Here is a 24,990-nt window from a genome sequence, read left to right on the forward strand (position 1 = left end):
GTACTTAGAGAAAGTGTGAGGATTTCTAGTGAAGGGTCTCAATTATAGTTTCAGTACTTAGAGAAAGTAGGAGGATTTCTAGTGAAGGGTCTCAATTATAGTTTCAGTACTTAGAGAAAGTGTAGGTATCTATAACCTCCTCCCTAATTCTCTTCAATCGAGGCTCTCATTCTAGACTTGTCTTTATCAATTTCAATTTGGTTCGGTTCATGAGGCTTTGTGTTTTATGCTCAAGTATGGAAAACAAAGATGTAATGGAACTCAAGAGATCTCTAAGGGGACATGTGAAATCTATTCAATCTAATAGGAGATCTTTATTCCCAATCACCAACCAAACTGCATGAGAATGAACGTCTTATATTTCTCAACATACATCCATCATGAATTTAATAGTTCAAAGAAAAACAAAGGCTTGAAATTTTGGATGTTGAATGTAGTACACTGAAATTTGACACACAATCTTCAGAAGCATTCCCTCTGCTTAGCGTCAAACAACATGATCTCAGGTAACTCTGCTCAAGTTAAATTCAAGAAAGAAGAGATGGTGGAACCAGTGGATATTGAGGAGCAGCACTCTTGCTCTATCATATATTGATCAGGGAGAAGTAAAATAGTCTTCATGTATTTTGCTAATTATAACGTCTTTTAGAGTCTTAGGATCTTAGATGCTTTTGTCAAACAGAATATTAGGAAAATATAGAATGTACATCACATTGTTTGTTGCAAACTTGGTTATGTAATATCAGAGTGTTGGGCTTTGAAACTATATTTTCATATAATGTTGTTCACAATATATAGAGCCCATTCTTGTTTCATTTAAAAAGAAATAAAGAAATTTATCTTCAACTAGAGATGAAAAATTTGCAAGTAAGAATGCATCCCAACAATCACAAGAAAATCCAAAGATGATGGTAGCATCACAATGAGAGATGTTATCACATTAACCTAATGATTTGCACGTCAAAGTTAGCTTTTGAGTTGGCATAACTTTTAGTGTATGTAGTTATTTATAAGCCACCTTTTTCTCACAATTTTTTGTTGCCAGATTTTGGTTGTTCAAATTATGTTTAAGCTGATAAAAACTACCTTTCATCTTTGTAAGAGGCATGGACTATTTAGTAAAAATCTACTTTGCAACTTAACATAAGAGTAACGCTACCTTGCACTCAAGCCCTTTAATCAATGAACATGAATCCTTAACCAGAATGATCCTGACCATATTTATGAATTTAGATATCCTTTTAACTGAGGGCAGTCCTTTTTCCAATGGCCTTCTTTGCCACAGTTGAAACAAGGTAAAGCACCATTTCTCCCTGAATTGCCTCCTTCATGTTTAGGTGTAAAATCGTTAGCAGTATCTGGCAGAGGGATATTTGTTGAAACCAAGTCATCACGCCATTTGAAAAAACCACAAGATCCTTCTCCCTGCAACACAACGAAGCTGAAAATGTCAAAAGAGCCTCATAAGACATTGAAGATGTTTTGAAGTCGAAAAATATGATACCAGACAGTGTAGTTGTCACCTACTACCCCTTTCACAACAGAGTTTTACTTCCAAGGCCAAATACACATTATTGTAATTAGCTATTTCATCAAGATTATATGTTGCGCAACTTTCACTCAACCACCAAACAGAAGCGCATAATAAAATGGAATGGAAGTCTCATGCTACCGAAACCAAAACTGAAAGTCAATCACAGACATAGAAAAGGATATTATAATTTTTTGCAATAGAAACAAACAGCATCTTGTTACTGAACCCAGATCAAGTATAAATTAAATGGGAAGAAAACTAGTCTGCCCTGCAAATGAAAATGTTCTTCCTTTATTACAATTGGATCATGGCTGAAATCCTTGATATTAGTAGTTCTCCCTGGAATGATGTCCATAGATGAATAGTTAAAAGTTTACCCAACAATTAAGCAAGCTGAGTTTTAAGCACCGCTCACTGAAAATAGGAGCTGAAGAAGTGGACTCATGCCATGCAAATCATAGTCAGTACACTATACGAAATTGCTCATATGCATGAGCTATTAAACGAGAAGCATATAACTAGTAGCCATATTACAGATTTGGTTGGGTATCCACCTCAAAGGCACTCACCCATTAGAGGGCATAAACCTGTAGAGAGCGTAAATCTGAACATCAATAATAGAAATGGAAATGTGAAATGGAAATGGTGGAAGAATTTACAAAAGCTTGTGCTAAGCTAAATAAGTATAAAATACAATTAGGGCAGAAATTCAACCACCGATATCACAACATTTAAGCAAACAGATAAACATGTGTATGCACAAATGCCCACAAATTTTAATTATATTTATAATTAGGAGTGCTTTATTGTAAAGTTTTGTAGATGTTCTATGCTAAGAGCAATTTCACTTTTCTCACAGCAATCATACAAGTAGATAAGCAAAATGCAGATAGAACATATAAGCAGATCTTACAGAAGACAAATCAGAAACAAGAAAAATGTATGTGTTTGTTTCGGCGGTCAACAGGATGCTTCAACCAGCAAAGTCTCCTTTGGTCAGCCAGCCCAGCATGTGTCACAACAACCCTCCAACCAGTAGATGAGTCAACCCAAGTCAGTTCTACAAAAGTCAATGCTGTCCTGAAAAGTCAAGCAGGGGCAGCAAGCTAAAAGTCAACGCAGCAGCAAAACGGTCAACCCTTTGACCTCGATTTTTGTGCCAGGTAGTACGGCCTTCAAAAATCGAACCTCCCACAAGTTTTCAGCTTGTTTGGACCAAGCGTTGACCAAAGTCAACGCTGGTCAAACTTCTGCGAAACCCTAGCAGCAGAAAAATCCTCTTCGTCCTTCCCACGTGTGGCTGAAATTCGTCCTCCAGGTAGCTCGTACTTTTTAGGATGAGAGAGGAAGATGTGAGTTGTGTTATGATCAAATTCTCTCCAACTTTTCCTGTATATATATCCATCAATGAGGGTGTGTGACACATCTGTTGGGCATGTGAGCCTACATTACAAAACTGGCTGACCTTGCACATATAATTTATTAAGAATAATAAATTCAAAATATAAGTTCTGCTCATCGGATTAAGACTATTTTTATATGGATTTTACACCTCTCAGAAAGAGGAATCCAACAAAAATATTAGCCTCTTAATCTGAGCATCAGAACATGGAGTTTGGACCTAGTTGTCCAAATTTAACACTCCCTCTCAACTAGGGAGAACTCCATCTATTAGTGCAATTAACATCGTGAGTCATCCCGCCGAAACTTGCTTTGCTGGCTTCTTTATTTCAGAACAGAAGTGGGTCAGTCACAAAGACATCATTCCCCGACTGACATAATCAGTCCAGAGGTCCCAGACCTCACAAATCTTGATCCCAGATCAAGTGGTTGGACCATGCCATCCTAGATAGAGAGTACGGCAATCTCTGATGCGTCCATCAGTCTTTGCTAATAGTCTCTAGCTTTTCCACACCTCATTGGCCAAATGAGAGGTACTTCCCATGAGCCCTGAACTCAATGGGTAGGATGCATACGGGGCACAGATTAAATGAGTGGCGAACCAGCTCAATAATCACAAGGGTGGGGCAGAAGCATTATGAGTGCTTATAGCTCCGAGAAGCTATCCCCAAAGCCCCCCAGAGCTCCCAGAGCTCATCGTCCAACAGGACCCACATCATAGGGTCTTTCCACGACACCAAGACTCTCACGGAAGGTTAGGAACTTGACCTTCCCCAGGGGCTTAGTGAGAATATCCGCGACCTGCTCATCAGTTCCTATATGATCGAGCCTTACGGCGCCTCGCTGTACCATATCCCGGATAAAGTGGTACCTGATATCAATATGCTTGGATCGGTCGTGGAACACAGGATTCTCAGTCATACGAATCCCACTCTGATTATCACAGAGTATTACAGTGGTATCTAGCACATGTTGGAACAGCTCACTAAAGAGCTTCCTCAACCAAACTGCTTCACAACAGGCCATACTAGCAGCAATGTATTCGGCCTCCGCGGTGCTCAAAGCCACCGACTTCTGCTTCCTGCTCATCCATGAGATCGAAGCAGAACCAAGATTGAAACAGCATCCAGATGTGCTCTTACGATCCACCACACTGCCAGCCCAATCGGCATCAGTATATCCCCGGAGTATCACACTCCCGGCAGTGTATCTCAGCCCATGGTTTATCGTGCCCCGAAGATATCTCAAAAGATTCTTGGCACCAACCCAGTGAAAATGATAAGGCTCAACCATCTGTTGACTCAAAGTATTCACTGCAAAACATATGTCCGGACGGGTGTTCACTAAGAACATCAAAGCTCCTATGAGTTGACGATACTCAGTAGGATTGGCCAAGATAGGCCCTGCAGTGCTGCCACTCAACTTCTTAAAGTTGAGTTCCATTGGTGTCGACACGGACTTACAGTCCACCATCCCAAATCTTTCCAGAAGCTTTACAATATACTTTCCTTGAGAAAGGAAAATCTCTCCAGGTCTCTGCCAGACCTCCAGGCCTAGGAAATAGTGCATCAGTCCTAGGTCTTTCATCTCGAACTCAGCAGCAAGCTCCCTCTTACATTGATGAATGAGAGGGTCATCACCTGTCAGGAAGAGGTCGTCCACATACAGCACTAGAATGAGAGGCTTTCCTTCCACAACCTTAAAGTAAAGGTTTGGATCAACATTGCTTCGAGTGAAGCCCAGCTTCATCAAGTAACTATCCATCCTCTCATACCAAGCTCTGGGTGCTTGCTTTAACCCATAGAGGGCTTTCTTCAACCTGCAGACATAAGTGTCTCGATCTTGAACTTCAAATCCCAGAGGTTGTTCTACATACACCTCTTCCTTTATTGCACCATGCAGAAAAGTGGTCTTGACATCCATTTGATGAAGACTCCATCCTTGCGTAGCAGCAAGGGCTATGATGGATCGGATGGTGGTATATCGAGCCACAGGTGCAAATATATCGTCATAGTCAATTCCTTCCTTTTGAGAGAAGCCACGGGCAACAAATCTTGCCTTGAACTTTTCAGCACTCCCATCAGATCCATGTTTAATCTTGTAGAGCCATTTAGCGGTGACAACAGATTTGTCCTTCGGTCTCGGGACCACATCCCAGACATCATTCTTCATAATAGCCTCATATTCTTCATGCATAGCATCCTTCCAGACTTGATGCTTGATGGCTTCCTCAAAAGATCCAGGTTCAGATTGTATAATAGTACTCATGGCAGCTAGATACCCTTGGTATCTACACGGCTTCTTGCTTTCTCGGAATGTTCCCCTTGGGGCAGCATGACCCTCAGCATCTTCGAGGGTGTCCCTGAGCCATGATGGCCTCTTTCCTAGAGAAGGGGAAGGATCAATAGGGTCCATTGGCCCTTCAACATCAGGCATAGTCTCATCCTGGGGTTCTTCCAGATTTCCAGGTCTTTCTTCATGGTTTTCTTCAGATCTAGGAAGATCTACTACTTTCTTCAGGGAAGCATCTTCGTCAAAAGTGACATCATGGCTTATCTCTACTTCCCTTTGACCAGGTACATAGACTCTATATGCCTTAGAAGTCTCACTGTAGCCCACAAACATTCCTTTCTTCCCAGTAGCATCCAGCTTACTTCTCTTTTCTTTCGGCACATGAAAATAGACAGGACATCCAAAAATTCTAAAATGTGAGACATCAGGTTTCTTACCAGAGAAAACCTCTTCGGGAGTTTTGGAGTCCAAAGCGGAATGAGGGCATCGGTTTTGAATGTACACAGCAGTATTTGCAGCTTCTCCCCACAGAAACTTTGGAAGATCCTGGTCACATAGCATGGCACGGGCAGCTTCCACAATAGTCCTATTCTTGCGTTCAGCAACACCATTCTGCTCAGGAGTATATGCAGTGGTAGTCTCCCTCTTAATGCCAGCTTCTCTGCAAAAGTCTTTGAACTCATTTGACTCATATTTAGTGCCATTGTCAGTCCTCAAAATCTTGATCTTCTTTCCGGTCATATTTTCCACCAAGGCTTTGAAGGTACGGAACCACATGAAAGCCTCATCCTTCTTCTTCAAGAAGTATATCCAGGTTTTGCGAGAGAAGTCATCAGTAAATGTCATATAGTAAGAACATCCCCCCAGGGATGTTACAGGCAACATACCGGAAAGATCAGAATGGACCAGATGCAATATCTCAGATGTCTTTGTGACACTTGAGGGGAAAGGTCCCCTTGTATGTTTTCCTTCAGCACAGCCCTTACATGCACCTTTATGATTATTTCCAAAATCAGGCATCCCTGTCACCACCTTCCTTGCTTCGGGAAGAGCCTTGTAATGAAGGTGTCCAAATCTTCGGTGCCATAGTTCGGTTTGACAGATAGTATCACAAGTCATAGCTCCCAACGGACTCCCTCCAACCTGGTAGAGTGTACCAACCCTAAAACCAATTGAGATAGCTTCCTTGAAGCTCTTCTTCCACATGAGTACCTTTCCATCAGAGAAAGTTACATTGAATCCTTTGTCTTCCATGGCAGATACAGACACAAGGTTCTTCTTCAATTTGGGTACATAGAGTACATCTTGTAGATGGAGGACTTGTCCTTGAGACAAGTGGAGGGTCACAGTCTCGGTCCCTTTCACAGGATAAGTGGCATTATCCCCAAGGATAATTTCTAGATTAGTATCCCTTTCAACCATGTCAGAAAGTGCTTCCTTGAATCCGGTGATGTGTCTTGAGGCACCACTATCGATTAGCCAGACATCCATAGTGTCGGGCGGAGATGCAGCTGAGAGAGCAGATATTAGAATATACTCATTTCTTTTATCAACAACATTAGACTCCTCATACCTGGTATTTCTGGTCCTTTTAGAAGGTGGATTGTTTCCTTCAAAGTGAGCCTTCCTCTTTCCTTTGGATTTGTCATTTCTTCGATTCCCATTCCTTCGGTTGTTGTTGTTGTCGTCACTATCGGGAGAATTCTTCTGGAAGGGGCATTCTCTAGCATAGTGTCCAGTCCTATGGCAGGTGAAACATTTACCCTTCTTCTTTTGAATCTTAGTCCTTCCTTTGTCCTTGGAACCACCAGAGTTCTTCTTTCGGGAATGAGCAACATAGGCAGCATTTCTTTCATTATTAAATTCCTTCATCCTTGTTTCTTCTTGCATACATTTAGACAGAAGCTCATCAAAGTTAGGGATGGTATTATTGTTGAGAATGGTAGTTGTGAATACTTGCCATTCATATGGAAGTCCTCCAAGTGCGGTGAGAACCATCTCACGATCAGCTATTGTCTCCCCAATAGCTAGCAGATTGTTCCTGGTTTCGGTCAACTTCATAAAGAAAGTTTGAATAGACTCGTCTCGGCCCTTCTTCATATTCTTCAACTTGTTCTTGAGGAATAGCACTTGGTTCACATTGTTTACTCGGAACATAAGTATCAGCTTGTCATACATCTCCTTGGATGTGCCTAGTTCAGATATGTAGGTAACCAGACTCTTATTTATGGATTCCCTGATCAGCAGCTTTGCTCTGATTTCTCCCTTCTTATACTTGTGTTTAACAGCAGCAGAGGCATTTGATGGAGGTTCTTGAATCTTCCCTGTCACATGATCTAGGAGATCATGATCTTCTAATTTGAGATCTAATAACATCTTCCAGGCATGGAAGTCATCACTTCCAGTCAGCTTGTCATTCTCCTTGAATTCAAGCTTAGAGGAATCCATTTCCTTCAATGATGATTGCTATAGATAGAGTTTGTCTTCACCTCAGCTCTGATACCATGTAAAGTTTTGTAGATGTTCTATGCTAAGAGCAATTTCACTTTTCTCACAGCAATCATACAAGTAGATAGGCAAAATGCAGATAGAACATATAAGCAGATCTTACAGAAGACAAATCAGAAACAAGAAAAATGTATGTGTTTGTTTCGGCGGTCAACAGGATGCTTCAACCAGCAAAGTCTCCTTTGGTCAGCCAGCCCAGCATGTGTCACAACAACCCTCCAACCAGTGGATGAGTCAACCCAAGTCAGTTCTACAAAAGTCAACGCTGTCCTGAAAAGTCAACGCAGGGGCAGCAAGCTAAAAGTCAACGCAGCAGCAAAACGGTCAACCCTTTGACCTCGATTTTTGTGCCAGGTAGTACGGCCTTCAAAAATCGAACCTCCCACAAGTTTTCAGCTTGTTTGGACCGAGCGTTGACCAAAGTCAACGCTGGTCAAACTTCTGCGAAACCCTAGCAGCAGAAAAATCCTCTTCGTCCTTCCCACGTGTGGCTGAAATTCGTCCTCCAGGTAGCTCGTACTTTTTAGGATGAGAGAGGAAGATATGAGTTGTGTTATGATCAAATTCTCTCCAACTTTTCCTGTATATATATCCATCAATGAGGGTGTGTGACACATCTGTTGGGCATGTGAGCCTACATTACAAAACTGGCTGACCTTGCACATATAATTTATTAAGAATAATAAATTCAAAATATAAGTTCTGCTCATCGGATTAAGACTATTTTTATATGGATTTTACACCTCTCAGAAAGAGGAATCCAACAAAAATATTAGCCTCTTAATCTGAGCATCAGAACATGGAGTTTGGACCTAGTTGTCCAAATTTAACATTTATGTACTATGCCCAAAAAACTACAGGCTTTGCTTGTCTTAGACATGCATATGCACAAAGTCCCACAAATTTTAATTATATTTATGCTTAACAGTGCTATCTACTAGGCCCAACAAAATTTAAGTTTTGTTTGTCTTAATTTGTGCTGTAGATACTATCTGCAAGGCTAGGTTGCATATTATATGTGGCGCAAAGTGGTGAAAAAAGTTTTGCAGTTGGTTGCAGAGAACCATCTTAAGGTTAGGATGCAGGACAACAAGGAAGCGCAAGGATGGGTTATGGACATGACTGTTACAATAGGAGATTGTGGACATAATTATGTAGTCAGCATTCCAGTTTATGAAGATGAACTGGATGGTTAATGGAAAACAAAATACATTGGACATTGTTGGAGCGCCACTACTTGGTAGTATTATATAAAATTCAATTTCACATACAGCTTTGATGCAGTACAAATTCATTTTAACATGGAGAGAGATTTGAACATTATACCTTAGAATTCCAAGTATTAACAATACCTTTACCAATACATTGGAGGTAATTCCCCAAAAGCATTTCTGTAACCTACATAAAGGGATCCATCAACATTTTATATTTGTGTGCATACCAGGTTAATTTATTATGTTTGTGTGTCCATTTTAAGCATAGATTGGCTAAATCATGATCGAGGATATAAATGACTTCTAAGCAAAGAGTTTTTTTTTCAAATAGTGAGAAAACTTATTATTCCTAGTTGCTTTGTAAATGCAAGTGGAGACAGTCATCAAATGCAATCTTATTATTCCTGGTTGCTATTTGTAAATGCAAGTGGTGACAGTCATCAAATGCAGATTGTTCAAATAGTGAGAAATCTTATTATTCCTAGTTGCTATTTGTAAATGCAAGTGGAGACAGTCATCATTGGTTGCTGTTTGCAAATGCAGACTGATTCATTATTATTATTTAAGGAAAATTACGTTATCTGGAATAACCGGTTGGTAGTTTAGAAGGGAATAAGTGACAGGAAACTATGCCAATCTAGAATAACCTACTGGTAATCTGGAAGGAAGTATGCTTTTGCAACCTTTGGCTCCTCCCAGATGGCTTTGGGTAGAACCATTAACCTGTTTCCTTATACCCAGGGAAAACAAACTTTTAACCAAATAAAAGCAGGTTGTAAATCACACTCCAACACCAACTTAAATTAAAAAAAAGTTATCAACTTATTCTTACCTGTCAAATTAGCAAAGTTATCAAGTTATCTTGTACCTGTCAAATTAGTATCGCAACTCATGATGGGGCATAGAGAAATTTCTAAAAATACGAGAAAAAAAATCCAAAGCTACAATGCATCAAAGTTACCAAATTCTCTAGGTCTTACTAGCACAACTAGTTCAGGATGGGCTTTATCAGCAAGGTGACCCAGGTGACCCAGGATCAAACCTCACAGAGGCTGTTGCACCCATGGTAGGGGGAGGAGATACGCTAAAATCCAGTCAGCTTAGGGCTGGTGTGGCCTAGGCCGGGTGCGATCCCCAGGTGATTTTGACGGCTTAAATGCCCTTGGGTGGTGGTTTCTCAAACCACAGGATGCCCGGATGACTTTGACAACTTAGATGTGTGTTTCTCAAACCACAAGTCAAGCACAAAAAAAACACACAACTTTAACAAACAAACAAAAAAAATACCGAATTCTATGACATTCAACCCAAAAATTTTCATACCTTTCGAACAGGACAAGTTACAAACCAGCGACCCATATTTTTATTTTTATCAGTACGGACACGGCGCACTGGGCAAGGCCCAGCGCCACACGGACACTTTTTTGAATAGTCGTAACCGTTCACAATACTCTCAACATTGCTGTTAATGCTGGGAGTTGGACGCTGCCCTCGAAACCACCTTCCTCCTGCTGGAGAATTCTGTGTGGGATTTATAGCCTGCCCTCTAAACCCTTCCGGTAGAGATTTCTGTGTGGAATTTGCAGGCTGCCCTCTAAACTCTCCTGCTGTTACTGGAGAACTCTGTGTGGAAATTGCAGACTGCCCTCTAAACCCTCCTCCTGCAGCTACTGGGGAAATCTGTGTGGGAGTTGTAGACTGCCGTCTAAACTCTCCTCCTCCTCCTGGACAATTCTGTCTGAGAGAAGAGACTGGTTCATCACACCATTGAAAGAACTTACATTGAGCAGCTCCCTATAATCATTCCATGAAAATCAAGATCAGCCCCAAAAAAGATGAAAAACAGGATCAGAGTGATAAAATGAATTAATCCCCAAACCCATGATATGTTATGAACTGAACCTGAGAAATTTATAACGCACGACTTCAATAGGCGTACCTTACCAGGGCAATCCTTCGCCCAGTGCCCAAATTGACGGCATTTGTAGCATCTGTCTGATTTTTCTGCAAGGTTACCACCGTCGATGGGATTTCCAGGTTGTAAGGACTGGCATGGCTGGCCCCTGAGAGCGTTTGAGTAGTCTCCTTCGGAGGTGGGTGTTTGGTGATCCATTCTGGGCTGAGAATTAGAAGCGCTTGGATACCCAGCTTGATCTACGTTGAACTGGACTCTGGCATTGATTAAAGGGCAGTGCTTGGCCCAGTGTCCTAATTCACGGCATCTGAAGCATCTGTCTGAACTTGCAGCAGGTCTACTCTCTCCGATGGGATTTTCAGATTGAAAGGACTGCAATGGCTGGCCCCTGAGAGCGTTTGAGTAGTCTCCTTCGGAGGTGGGTGTTTGGTGATCCATTCTGGGCTGAGAATTAGAAGCACTTGGATACCCAGCTTGATCTGCGTTGAACTGAACTCTGGCATTGATTAAAGGGCAGTGCTTGGCCCAGTGTCCTAATTCACGGCATCTGAAGCATCTGTCTGAACTTGCAGCAGGTCTACTCTCTCCGATGGGATTTTCAGATTGAAAAGACTGCAATGGCTGGCCCCTGAGAGCGTTTGAGTAGTCTCCTTCGGAGGTGGGTGTTTGGTGATCCATTCTGGGCTGAGAATTAGAAGCACTTGGATACCCAGCTTGATCTGCGTTGAACTGGACTCTGGCATTGATTAAAGGGCAGTGCTTGGCCCAGTGTCCTAATTCACGGCATCTGAAGCATCTGTCTGAACTTGCAGCAGGTCTACTCTCTCCGATGGGATTTTCAGATTGAAAGGACTGCAATGGCTGGCCCCTGAGAGCGTTTGAGTAGTCTCCTTCGGAGGTGGGTATTTGGTGATCCATTCTGGGCTGAGAATTAGAAGCACTTGGATACCCAGCTTGATCTGCGTTGAACTGGACTCTGGCATTGATTAAAGGGCAGTGCTTGGCCCAGTGTCCTAATTCACGGCATCTGAAGCATCTGTCTGAACTTGCAGCAGGTCTACTCCCTCCGATGGGATTTTCAGATTGAAAGGACTGCAATGGCTGGCCCCTGAGAGCGTTTGAGTAGTCTCCTCCTTCGGAACCGTGTGTTTGGGATCCCATTTTGGGGTGAGAAATATGAGCACCCGGATCCCGAGATTGAGCTGCATCGCACTTCACAGTGCCATTGGCCGAAGTGCAGTACTTGACCTGGCGCCCTAATTCATGGCATTTGGAGCATCTGCCTGAATTCGCAGCAGGGATAAGATTTGCAGCAGATATGCCTTCTCCGATAGGATTTGCAGGTTGAGGGCACTGCCATGGCTGTCCCCTGATAGCGTTTGAGTTGTCTACTTCTTGCGAGGTGGGTTCTCGGGGATCCATTTGTTGTTCACAATTTTCGGAATGAAAGTTCGATTGGTCTTCGCCTGTGTGACCAGTATCTAACTCTTCTGGGGCAAGCTTGCCAACTGAACTGCTCACCAGCTCACTCCGATCCGCTACTTCACTCTGCGCTTTGCCAAAAGAGAAAGTATCAGAAGAATGTGGGACGAAACCCAGTCCCAGGGATGGACCAATCACAAGAATCAGTCCCTACCATCCTACCATCCATGGTGACTCTAAAATTGGGTCTACAGAAGAATTTGACGAGGTAGGTAGTCAATAAAGAGTCGGGATGCAGACTGAAACTCTCTTGTCGCGGCAGGGGGTAACCCTGGATTTGTACTTTGAACATTTGGAAAGTTTGGCGCTACCCGAGGAAAATTCTGAGCTTCCACCGAATCTTTGTGGGACTTCGGGAATATTTAATTGGATTACGCTCAGCACATTACACTAGCGTGGAAAATGTTGGGCTTTCCTCTCCTCGGTGGAGAATCTCTGTGGGACTTCAGGAATATTTAATTGGAGTACACTCGGGGCATCAAAGTACCGTGGAAATTTTTGGGCTTTTCTCGGTAGAGAATCTCTGTGGGACTTCATGAATATTTAATTGGATTGCGCTCAGGACTTAACTTTTCTAGGAGAAGCCACACACTTTATAGTTAAAAAACTAAAGGTTAGCGCTTCATTATTTGTTTGTGTTTTTATGTATATTTTTAAAGTAGGTTAAAAAGGATTTTAGCTTGAGTGGTTGGGTTAATAGATAAATAAATAAACTATTTTGAAAAATTTTGTATGTTAAGAGATTTGAATTTTTAATATATCTGAAATTAAAATAGATTTAGATTAGTTTAAAATAATATAATTTATTATTTTTATTGTATGATTCAAATATTCTATTTTGTTTACTAAATATTATTTTTATGAATTAATATAAATTATAATATAATAATATTACTTTATGTTGAAAATTTTGATTATGCACATAATTTGTATATAAATATAATTTGAGTTTATAATTTACTAAATAAATATTATATATAAATATCACTATTTTGAAAAAGTTTGTATTTGAAGAGATTTGAATTTTTAATATATCTGAAATTAAAATAGATCTAGATTAGTTTTAAAATAATATAATTTATTATTTTTATTGCATGATTCAAATATTCCATTTTGTTTACTAAATATTATTTTTATGAATTAATATAAATTATAATATAATAATATTACCTTATATTGAAAATTTTGATTATGCACATAATTTGTATATAAATATAATTTGAGTTTATAATTTATTAAATAAATATTATATATAAATATCATTTGAGTCTATAACTTACTAAACTATTATTAGTTAGATTTGATTGTATTAAGCGTTATAGCTTATTGTTTGATTACAGTAGTTTCGTACTTTATATTTATTTAATCTATTAATTTTTGGGATGGTTTTGTACTTTATATTTCTCTAATTTATTATTATTTTTTTAATTAAGATGACCTATATAGATCATTGTATTTATTTAATCTATTAGTTTTTGGGATGGTTTTGTACTTTATATTTCTCTAATTTATTCTTATTTTTAATTAAGATGACCTAAATAGATGATTGTGGTGAAATTATTTGACGCCAAAAAATTATCAATATACTACCCATTGCTCAACCTTAGCACTAATGTAATTATCATTTTGAGAGAATTGATACTTAATACATTTATGGGTGGATGAGATGTTTATTGGTTGGAGCTTTAGATAATTGCACCAAAGGCGTTCCTCCTTTGAAAATGGTCAGGCTAGGCATTGTCTACTTTTTTTCATCTCCATTTGACATGTGGTTGTCTGTTGTTTTGACATGGGTCAACTTTAACTCAAGAAAAAAAAAAAGGAATTACACATCTTATTGTAAAATGGATCATTTTGCTAAATAAGATTTTCTTATATAAATGAATATTATAAATAATAATGAGAAACTTATGGAGGAACTTATTGGAATTGGAATAATCTCAAATCCGTAGGAAATTGATGTGGGAACCACGTAACATGAATCTAATTTTTTTAATTTATTAAAAGTAATGGACCATTTTGCTAAATAAAATTTGCTTATATATAAATGAATGTTATAAATAATAATGAGGAATTTATGGAGGAACTTATTAGAATTGAAATAATCACAAATCCCTAAGAAATTAGTTGATCTGATAATCACCCTATGAGTGACCTCAGTGAAGATTTATTAAACAAAAGGTATTACAGATCCCTGTGTTGGTGTGTGTGTGTGTTCTGTGTTATTGAAACAACGGATCGATCAGATTGCCAATACACAGAAAGTGAATGGAAAGACAGCAGAGAAATACAGTAAGCAACACAAAGATACAAGCAACTTTTAATATGGAGTTCACCCTATTCTCCAGGGCTACGTCTCCGGTCCAGCTTCAGTGGTGGCCTTGTTTTATTGTGTCTTTCAGCAGAGAAATTACAATGCATGGACTCAATATGAGTTATCCTGAAGCAGATTTTGCTTGGCAGGGTGGTTCTTGGATTCCCCAAGCCACTTGGAGTACACAGACTCTTGTTCTTCCTACCAGCTCTGTGACCCTCGGTCTACAGTGGAAAGAGCCAACTATGATGCTCAATCTAGACAGATTCCTCTATGGGAAGGCTTGATTCTTCAAGATCTCTGGTGCTCGATGCTGCCTATGGTTAGCTCGGCCCTCTGTCTCCTCTACTTGGCTTTACTGCTCTCTATGCTCAGTCCTCCTCTAAGGGTTTACTGTTCGCTATCTCTCTTGGTCGCTTGGACTCTTTGTTCGGAATCTCTCTTCCTCTGAATCTCCGTTCACTGTCTCTGTTCATGGCTTTAGCCATTCGACCTCCATGCCTGTTTAGTTCCTCTCCTGCCTGCGTCGATTCGCCTATCGCCTGTGTACTTGGAATTCCCTGTTCGGCGTCAGCATGAATGCTCGAGAAGTAGCCATGTGTCCTCACTGGAACAGCGCCAGCTTGTTCGTCGATTCGTTTCTTTCTCCACTGTGGCGGTCAACGGATTCCAAATCCTCTTAAATCGCGGCTTAATCCCCTGTCAATTCCGCTCTGTCTATCGAACGCAATCTCAGTCGTCTGATCTGGGCTCCTCCAGATCCAACGTCATTCGCACGCCGAGCGCGGTTGACTTGCTCGACCGATAACGCGCAATCACAGCGGTTTTTCTCTCACCTCCGCTGCCACGTGTCGATCGCTGAGGGTACTCGCTCCATCTCCAAAACCGCTTACAGTTCAAGGGCGCCCCGATCAAACCACTGGTTTCCAGGTTGTGGGTCCCACCTTCGTACGATGGCGCTTTTCGTTTCTTCGCCCACGGTCCTCTGGCTCCCAATGTGACCGAGTGCTTAAGGCTCCTCCTTTTCAGCCCTGTTTTCCCAGCGATGCGCTAATGTGCATCGAAAATCAACTCCTTTTCCCGATTTGGGGCTCGCAGGGGCTATTTTGACCTCCTGCGCAGTCTCCATGGGCCTTGGTCAGCGCGCTTTGACCGAGGTCCTCGTCTTTCCGCGCCGGCTGCCATGGCCACTGGTTCAGGGTGTTTTCGATTGCTGTTTTGGATTCTTCAAGGATTTGTTTCGTCCCGATATAGTCATGGTTCTATGACAGTCATTTATGGATCCGATTTGGATCACAGCCTCCCAACTGAAAAGCTTTTGGACCACTAAAAGTTGGTTTTCTTCAAGCATTGACTAAGTGAGGAAACTGTTGTCTCACTTGTCCAATCTCAATCCAGTTCACATTGCTCAGCTTCGAACCTTTTAGCCCAATTCTGAGATATTCCACCTGTCCACTACGCGCCCTCCTTACCTTCCTGTCCAGCATTGTATCTTCCTGCAACTCATTAAGATATTCAGGTAGTAGGTCATCAACAGAAGGTAATTGACTCTACTCTTCAGGGTCCTCATTCATTGAAGGTTCAAACAACCTCAAGAAATCTACGTTCACGACTAAGTAGATGTGCATGTAAGCTGGCAGATCAAGGCGAAAAGCATTTTCACCAATCTTCTCAATTATACTGAAGGGTCCATACCTAATAGGTTTTAGCTTCTTACCTTCACCATGCATCCTGTCCTTGCTGATATACAGCTAGACTTGGTCTCCAACTTGAAAACTATGCTCCATCTGATGCTTATCATGCCTAGCCTTATACTCGGCCTGGCTCTTTTCCAGTTGTTCCTGCACTGCCTGGTGGATCTCCTGGATCTGTTCAATGAACCTAGTTGCTTTGTCCACATCACTGTGTCCATCAACCATGGTATCTTTACCAAAGACAAAATCCAAGGGAGACCTTGGTATGAAACCAAAGCAGGTCTCAAAAGGAGATCTCTGGGTAGAAGAGTGTTTGGCTCTATTGTAAGCATGCTGCACATAACACAAGTGTTCATCCCAAAGTTTAGGGTGTTTGCTGCAATATCCTCTCAATAACTGGATCACTGTCTTGTTAACTACTTCTGTCTGGCCATCTATTTGTGGATGAAAAGCTGTGCTTTTCTTTCATTTGGTGTCCATTAGTTCCCACAGACTGTACCAAAACTTTCCCACAAATCGGGTGTCTCGATCAGATATAATAGAAGTTGGTAATCCAAAATGAACCCATACATGTTTTACGAATAATTTTGCAGTTTGTTCAGCTGTAATTTGTTTACTACAGGGTATCAAAATACACATTTTGTTGAACCTATCCACAACAACATATAGATAATCATGGCCTTTCCTAGATTTAGGCAGTCCTCCAACAAAATCCATGGAAATGATCTCCCAAGGGTGAGAAGGAACTGGCAATGGAGTGTACAAGCCTAGTTTTCTGTTGCTGGGCTTGCTTTTAGCACACATAGCACACCCCTTTACATATCTAGAAACTGTCTCACTCATTCTTGGCCAATAACAGAACCTTTGCAGTTGTGCAACTGTTTTACTTACCCCAAAGTGACCTGATATCAGAGAAGTGTGTGCTTCCCTAATTATCTTTGCTCTCTCGGTTTGTGGAATGCAGAGTTTCCCACAATGATATAAGAGTCGGTCCTTCACATGATAGTCCAATTCTTTTACTCTTTTGCCTTAACTCAAAGTTGCATATACATCTTTAAAGTCCATATCCTGAGCATACTGTTCTATGTAGCTTTCATGTAGCACAAAATTATGCTTAAGTATGGTAGATGCATTTATAATGGGTGTAGATAACATGTTTGCAACCTTGTTATGTATGCCCTTTTTATATCTGATGACTAAATGAAATTGTTGTAGAAAACCCTTCCATCTGTAATGTCTTGATTGTTGCAACTTAGTTTGGGAGTGTGGATATTGAAGTGGTTGATGATCAATATGTATTACTGTTTCTTTGCCCATTAAATAATGTTTCCACTTTTTTCACACTCTGAACTAATGCATACAATTCCTTATCATAGGTAGGATAGTTAACTATTGTAGGATTAAAAGTCTCAGAATGATAACATATGGGTTTACCGTGCTGTGTCAACATTGCTCCCATGGCATAGTCACTGGCATCAATTTGGATCTCAAAGGGTCTTTGTAGATCTGGATCCTGTCAAAGCATGTAAGGGAGCTGCAATTGAGGAAAATTTTGAAATGAACTTCCTCCAATATTGTGCTGCTCCTAAGAAGCTTCTCACTTTTGTAGCAGACTTGGGTTTAGGCCAGTTTACAATAACTGCCACTTTAGAGGGTTCTATTTTCAATTCACCTTCCCCTACGATGTGACTCAAATAATTTAGAGAGGTTTTTCCAAATTCACATTTGGAGAGTTTAACATAAAGTTTTTCTCTTTTCAAAACATCTATTGTCTGCTTAACATGCTTTAAATGTTCTTCCCACGTTTTACTAAAAATCAGAATGTCGTCCATATACACAATAACAAAGTCATCAAGAAAAGGTCTTAGTACATCATTCATTAATCTCATGAAAGTAGCAGGGGCATTGGTCAAGCCAAAAGGCATAACCAGCCATTCATACAATCCCTGCTTTGTTTTGAAAGCAATCTTCCATGCATCTTTCTCTGCAACTCTGACCTGATGGTATCCACTGTGCAAATCTAGCTTGGTGAAATAAACAGCTTCCTTCAATTGATCTAAAAGATCATCTATGCGAGGAAGGGGATAACGATTTTTTATCGTTATTTTATTCAGTGCTCGGTAGTCAATGCACATTCTCCACGAGCCATCTTTCTTTCTCACCAAAACGATTGGTGACCCACATGGTGATGTGCTAGGCCTGATGAACCCTTTCTCGAGCAACTCTTGCACCTGCTTCTTGATTTCAGCATTCTCTAAAGCAGATAACCTATGGTTGCAATGACTGTTTCATCTCCCGAGTCTGACCCCAAATCCTTCTAAATAGCTACAACAGTATTCTTCTTCTTGCCCTCGGACTTCTTAGGTCTCAGCTCTAGATGCAGAATCCAACAGTGCTCATCATCATGCCCCTCCTTTTTACAATGGGTGCATGAGGCTTTGCCTTTCTGTGCAGTGTTAGCCTTCCTTGCTTTCCACTTCTGCTTTCTTTTCTCCTTGCTCTTGCTTACAGTGGGTTGGGATGGTCCCCCAACTTCTGGATTTCCATTCTTTCCTCTAGCTTCTAGATGAGTAGCTTGTACAAATACCTCATCTATACTAGTGGGATTAAACATGAGGATGGTATGCCTCATGTAGCTGTGTAGACCACCAATGTACTTCAAAAGAGTTTCTGGTGAGTCTAATGAAATACCCAACATCAATGCTCTCTTTCTGAACTCTTGAGTATACCCTTGTACACTTTGCCCTTTCAACTGCCAAAGAGTTTGCCAACTCATCATGGCTTGTTGCATGTAGGCCAATGGATAGAACTGCTTCTTGATGGCAGAAACAAAGTCACTCCAGACAGAGATGGTCTTACCATGCTTCCTCATATCAGCTTGGGTTTTGCCTTCCCACCAAACCAAGGCAGTGCCCCCTAGGCGAAGGCTTGCCAGCTGAATCTTGCTCTTGTCTGAGTCTATATTTTGTACTCTGCAATACACATCAATTTGTCTTATCCAGTTGTCCAACTTTTTAGCATTTAACTCTCCATCATATATAGGCAAATCAAATTTAACATCTAACTTAATCAAAGATGCTTTATTATTATGCACAGGGCTACTAGGAGGTGTAGGGAAGCTTTCTTCTTTCCCCTTTCCTTTGGAGTGGTCATGGGAATGAGATTAATCTTCTTCTTTATCTTGCTTAGATCCTGATGAATCTTCACCCTTATGCTTTCTAAAGTCCCTATACATTTCTTCCACCATGGACTTTATAGCTAGGAAACTTTCTATGAATTGTGAGTCTGGCCCTACAGAACCTTCTTTTGCCATTGTCTTTCGAGAATAGACTCTCCTAATTTCAGGATTAGTTTCCACCAATTCTCCTTCTTCTAATTTGAGCTTTGATCTAGTGAACATTCACAGCTAAACCAACACAAGCTTGTCTAACCTTACAGCCTAGAGCTCTGATACCACTTGATCTGATAATCACCCTATGAGTGACCTCAGTGAAGATTTATTAAACAAAAGGTATTACATGACCCATGTGTTGGTGTGTGTGTGTGCTCTGTGTTATTGAAACAACGGATCGATCAGATTGCCAATACATAGAAAGTAAATGGAAAGACAGTAGAGAAATATAGTAAGCAACACAAAGACACAAGCAATTTTTAATAAGGAGTTCACCCTATTCTCCAGGGCTACGTCTCCGGTTCAGCTTCAGTGGTGGCCTTGTTTTATTGTGTCTTTCAGGAGAGAAATTACAATGCAGGGACTCAATATGAGTTCTCCTGAAGTAGATTTTGCTTGGCAGGGTGGTTCTTGGATTCCCCAAGCCACTTGGAGTACACAAAATCTTGTTCTTCCTACCAACTCTATGACCCTCGGTCTACAGTGGAAAGAGCCAACTATGATGCTCAATCCGGACAAATTCCTCTATGGGAAGGCTTGATTCTTCAAGCTCTCTGGTGCTCGATGCTGCCTATGGTCAGCTCGGCTCTCTATCCCTTTCTGGCCTGATTCTTTTAGTTAGAGCCTCTATTTCTAATCTGCCCATAGGCTTACAATTCCCTCGTGAATCCCCTCTCTCTCTCCAATCCCCTTTCTAGAAAAGAAAGGAAAATACATATATGTCTAAGCTAACCATCTCCTCTACAATTAAAGGAATAGACTATATTTTTAGAAATCAAATCCTATCCTAATCTAAACAAACTAAACTACTTGGCTTGATCTCCATGCAGGGAGGATCACTTGCCACTTATTCCCAATTCTGTTCAGAATTAGGCAACAATTAAATATTTTCATACTTTGCAATTAATAAATTTAAATAACTAATTCTTCGTCCAAACTCCCATTAGCCACAACCTATGACCACAACATCACATTGCTGGCTAGGCCTAGATGCTCCTACATCAGAATACCAGGGGAAAAACAAGGGGCTTGTTAAAACCCGGAGCCTAAAATGGTAAATTGACTATTTTTATTCAATTTTATTTTAAATATTAACTTTAGCTTTTTATTTATTTTAGTTATTTATTTTATTTTATTTTATTTTTATGTAATTTGACCAATTCAAAATGTTCACATAACAAGATATGACATTACAACATCTCTTCCATATTAACATATATTTTTATCATATAACTGTATATTTAAAAAAAACTATATTTTATATTCATTAAAAGAAATAATCATCACTTACATATAAGCTATAGGATGTCATCAATGTGAATGCCTACATTTTTGTGAATTGATGTCTCTCCTTTCATTGGGTCCTTGTAGTTTTTATGCTTGAATGTTTTTTTTCGAATTTGGAAGAAATGTCCAAGAGGATGTTATTGAATAGTAATATGTATACTTTGATTTCATTGAAAGGACAATTATACAATTTTTTTCGTGGGGAAAAAATATAAAGATGTTTATTTTGATAGGTAACTATGGTGTCAAAGTCTTAAAAGTACCTATGAAATTCTATATGTAGATTGTTAATTAATAGGATGTATTGAGTAAGTATTTTCATGATCGTGAAGTGTTCATTTTTAAATTGTCAGCCGAGATCCATCTTAACTCTGGATCTACCAAACGCCCAAGATTGAACCCTCTTGGCCCTTGATAGATATGGAGTTAAGATATTTCTAGGCTAGTTTTATTATTAATTATAATTATAATCAGCATAGATCCATCTTAAGTAGAGATCTAACATGAGCCGAGAGGAATCAAATTTCTTCACGTGCAAACTTCTTTAGAGTGTAAAATACAATGTATTATTTTTAATTGTTGAAATTGTATTTTGAATGCTAAATAGAATATATATAGGACCAAGTAAACATTTTAATCATAAAAGCTTATTTTTTTCATGATATATATACATAAATTTTAAATGATATATATGTATAGGAAATTGATATTAAAATATTTTACATAATATGTACATCCAAACATTTATGATACGAATTAATATGGTTTTTTATTATTAACATATTTTTAAGTATATAGTATATATCACAATTAATTGGTGTTAAAATATTTTATCAATAACCAAATTATAAGATTTAAACATCTTACTCAGAAGTTTTTTTTTACTTCTAATTACTTAACAACATATACATTTTTTTTATACGTTATCTTTCTATTAGAACATAAATTTTGACTTTTATTTTTATTTTAAAGGGAATGGATGGCCTGACAAACTTATACATCCCTCTCATACCGGGTTGTAGAATGAGCCTCTCGGCTCAACAACATTAAAATATTTTATTTTAACAATTTTTTTCTATATATATATATATAAAGTTGATATCCAAATAAATTAGTTAGCATAGATCTTCAAATAGTTTATTTAAATTTCTTGTTGAAATATTTTTTGAAAAGTATAAGATTTAAACATCTTACACTTTTTTTTATTTCTAATTATTTTAACATATTCATTTTTTTATTATTATAGCCGACATTATTTTTCTATTTAGAACATAATTTTTATTTTTATTTTTATTTTAAAGGGAACAAACGGAAAAACAAACTTACACATCCCCTCATACTGGGTTGTAGAATGAGTCTCTCGGCTCAATTATTAATTTTATATTTTATTTTACTTTTAGTTTTATGTGATTTGACCAACTCAATTTTTTTTATTGATAATTATCATCAATTATTTTATTTTATTTTGAGCAGTCAAAAAGTTTAGATGACATTACAACATCTCTATATACTCGGTTGGAGATGCCCTCTTTAGGTAATTATTTTTAACCTTTTATTCTTTTTTAATTGAGCCCACATGTAAATGTTTACAAACATTTACACCACTAGGACATCTCCCATAGCCTTTTTCTTTTAAATTTAATTTAAAAAATGTTTTAAAATAAAATATTTATAAAATATTTTGATTTTGAAATGAGTTATTTTTTTTGTGCAAGTGGTATCGATAAGCCATGGTATTGGCCCATACTACTATAACAAAGCCTATTTACAAGTTAATAATATCCATGGTAAAATAGGGATGAATATCCATGGTTAAGAATCTTGTTATATGCCCCTAGATAAGTGTTCATACAACAAACTCAAAGATCTCGTGCTCTGCAACCCTAGTTGCATTGCATCCTCGGCCTTGCAGCTTTCCTGCTTTCACCAACAATGGCACCCCTAGAGGGGGCTTCTCCCCCTCCCCTTAATGAGGCAGTTGCCTTCCAGGCATTGATCTCTTCCCTTCCGCAAAGACAAAGATCCATTTCGAATACCTCGAAGTTCATAAAATAAATGGAGACAATTCCCTCAGCGTCACTACCTCCATTTTTTTGCAGATCATCTCTAGCTTATTCGGATCGAGATCTTGTTTGGAAGTTCACAGAAATGTGGCCTTCTCCCAGTTCGATGGAATTTTGGACGGAAAATAATTGGAAGGACAAGATGAAATGAAATATGGGAATTTTTGTTGTGGGGAATGGTTTCTTCAATTTTGTATTTGAGTTCAAGGAAGACAAAGAGGTTATCTTAAGAAACGGTCCTTATTTTTTTGGAAGAAAAGGGATGTATCTAACTAGATGGACTTTGGACTTTGATCCCACTAAGGATATCTCTATTGTGATTCCGGTGTGGATAAAACTCCCCCGTCTTCCCCTTTATTGTTGGAGTGATGATTGCCTCAGGGAAATAGGAAATGGAGTTGAAAATACATCGATCAAGCGGAGCCAAAGGGTGGATAGTTTTCCTGTGCCAAGATTTGCGTTGAGGTGGATCTCGAGAAGGGCCTCCTTGTAGAAATTTTCTTAACAATGGGGGCATGGAAACACTGTCAGATCCTGGACTTATGAAAAAAACTCCATTCAAGTGAAGGATTTGCAATGAGTACGGGCACTTTGCCAGGGACTGTAAGAAACCTCAACCTGAAGTTCCAGAAAATGTCCCAATCCAGGTAAGGTGCTCAACCGGAAGAATGGCGGACTTAAAAAAAGGGAGGAAATATGAAAGGGAAAGCAAACAATAGGAAGTCCATCAACATCAACAAATCCTTTTGGGGTTCTCCAATCCCCTGAAGCTTCTCATTTGGATTCACATAAGAATAAGGTAGGGGAATGCAGAAGAAGAATCTATGGAAGAAGGAGAAAAAAATGAGCTTGAAGAGGAAGAAAATAGTGTTGAAAACTAGGCATCTCATATTCTAATTCAGGAAGGAGGACCGATCTTGTGTCAGTTGGCCCAACCTACATCTCCAGCAAAGGTGCAGAGAGAGCTTCGGGAGGGCCTAGGGAAATTTTTCACTAGAAACATGTCTCATACACAACAAGGTAGTGAGGAAATCAACAACCAGGAAGCAGGGAGTAATGTCAAGAAGAAAGGTCATCACTCCAAGAAGGCAGTAAGGGAATCAGAAGTAGAGCAAGATAAGAAGTTAGGGAGTCAACTTTAGATCTCTAATATTCTCAAAGCAACTGGGCAAAAAGGATTTGTTGGAACAACAGAGGGTGGTTCAAAATTGATTTTGACCCCCAATCGATGAAGGTACTCTCATGGAACTTAAGGGGTCTAGGAGGACCCTCTAAATCCCTCTTGGTCAAGGATCTAATTAAAAAGGAACAACCCTCGATTTTCCTATTGCAAGAGTTGAAAGTTGAAGAAGAAGAACTAATAAAGATGTCTAAATTTTTCTGGAATGATAGTGAAGGATTAGGTCAGAGCTTAAGAGGCACTTTAGGAGGTTTGGGGATCTTCTGGAGGAAGGATCAATTTTTTTTAATAAATAGAATCAAATCTCCAAATTGGTTGGGAGTGGAGCTGGAGAAAAAGGATACAAAAGGGAAGATCAAGTTATCAATATGTAAGCACCTTCATTATATGCTTAGAAGCTAGAATTATGGGATAAATTATTATCTCTTAAAAATAGTAATTGGAATCAGATGGGTATAGTGGGGGAATATTTCAATGTGAATTTTTCAACCTCTATTGCAGTAACTAGAAATTATTCTCCTAATTGTTAATTAATTTAACAAATTATTTTCCTACAGAAACAACGAATAAGTCTCAACTGTAATTTTCACCAAATTAAATTCTGCAGAAGATAAACTGGAAACTGAGAAATATGCTAGCACACACACACATCAAAACTAACATGGTTATTTCTGGACAAATGTCCTCAGAAAAACAAAACTTGGGAAAATCGGTG

The 24,990-nt window shown here is 39.3% G+C and overlaps 1 protein-coding gene across 1 annotated transcript; it reads right to left on the reverse strand.

The window, feature by feature from the left end:
* Positions 1-912: 912 nt before the first annotated feature.
* LOC149200419 (uncharacterized) lies at positions 913-12,900 on the reverse strand. The gene is made up of 3 exons (XM_089402730.1): positions 10,889-12,900; positions 10,273-10,743; positions 913-1,425 (listed from the first exon to the last, which is right to left on the reverse strand). Exons 1-3 carry the CDS (start codon positions 12,284-12,286, stop codon positions 1,222-1,224), a joined length of 2,073 nt encoding a protein of 690 aa, XP_089258856.1. The 5' UTR covers positions 12,287-12,900; the 3' UTR covers positions 913-1,221.
* Positions 12,901-24,990: the final 12,090 nt, after the last annotated feature.

Source organism: Pinus tabuliformis, chromosome 2_1 (genome assembly GCF_031772625.1).
Source record: "Pinus tabuliformis cultivar Carrire ecotype Pingquan chromosome 2_1, CPIR1, whole genome shotgun sequence".
NCBI classification, from domain to species: domain Eukaryota; kingdom Viridiplantae; phylum Streptophyta; class Pinopsida; order Pinales; family Pinaceae; genus Pinus; species Pinus tabuliformis.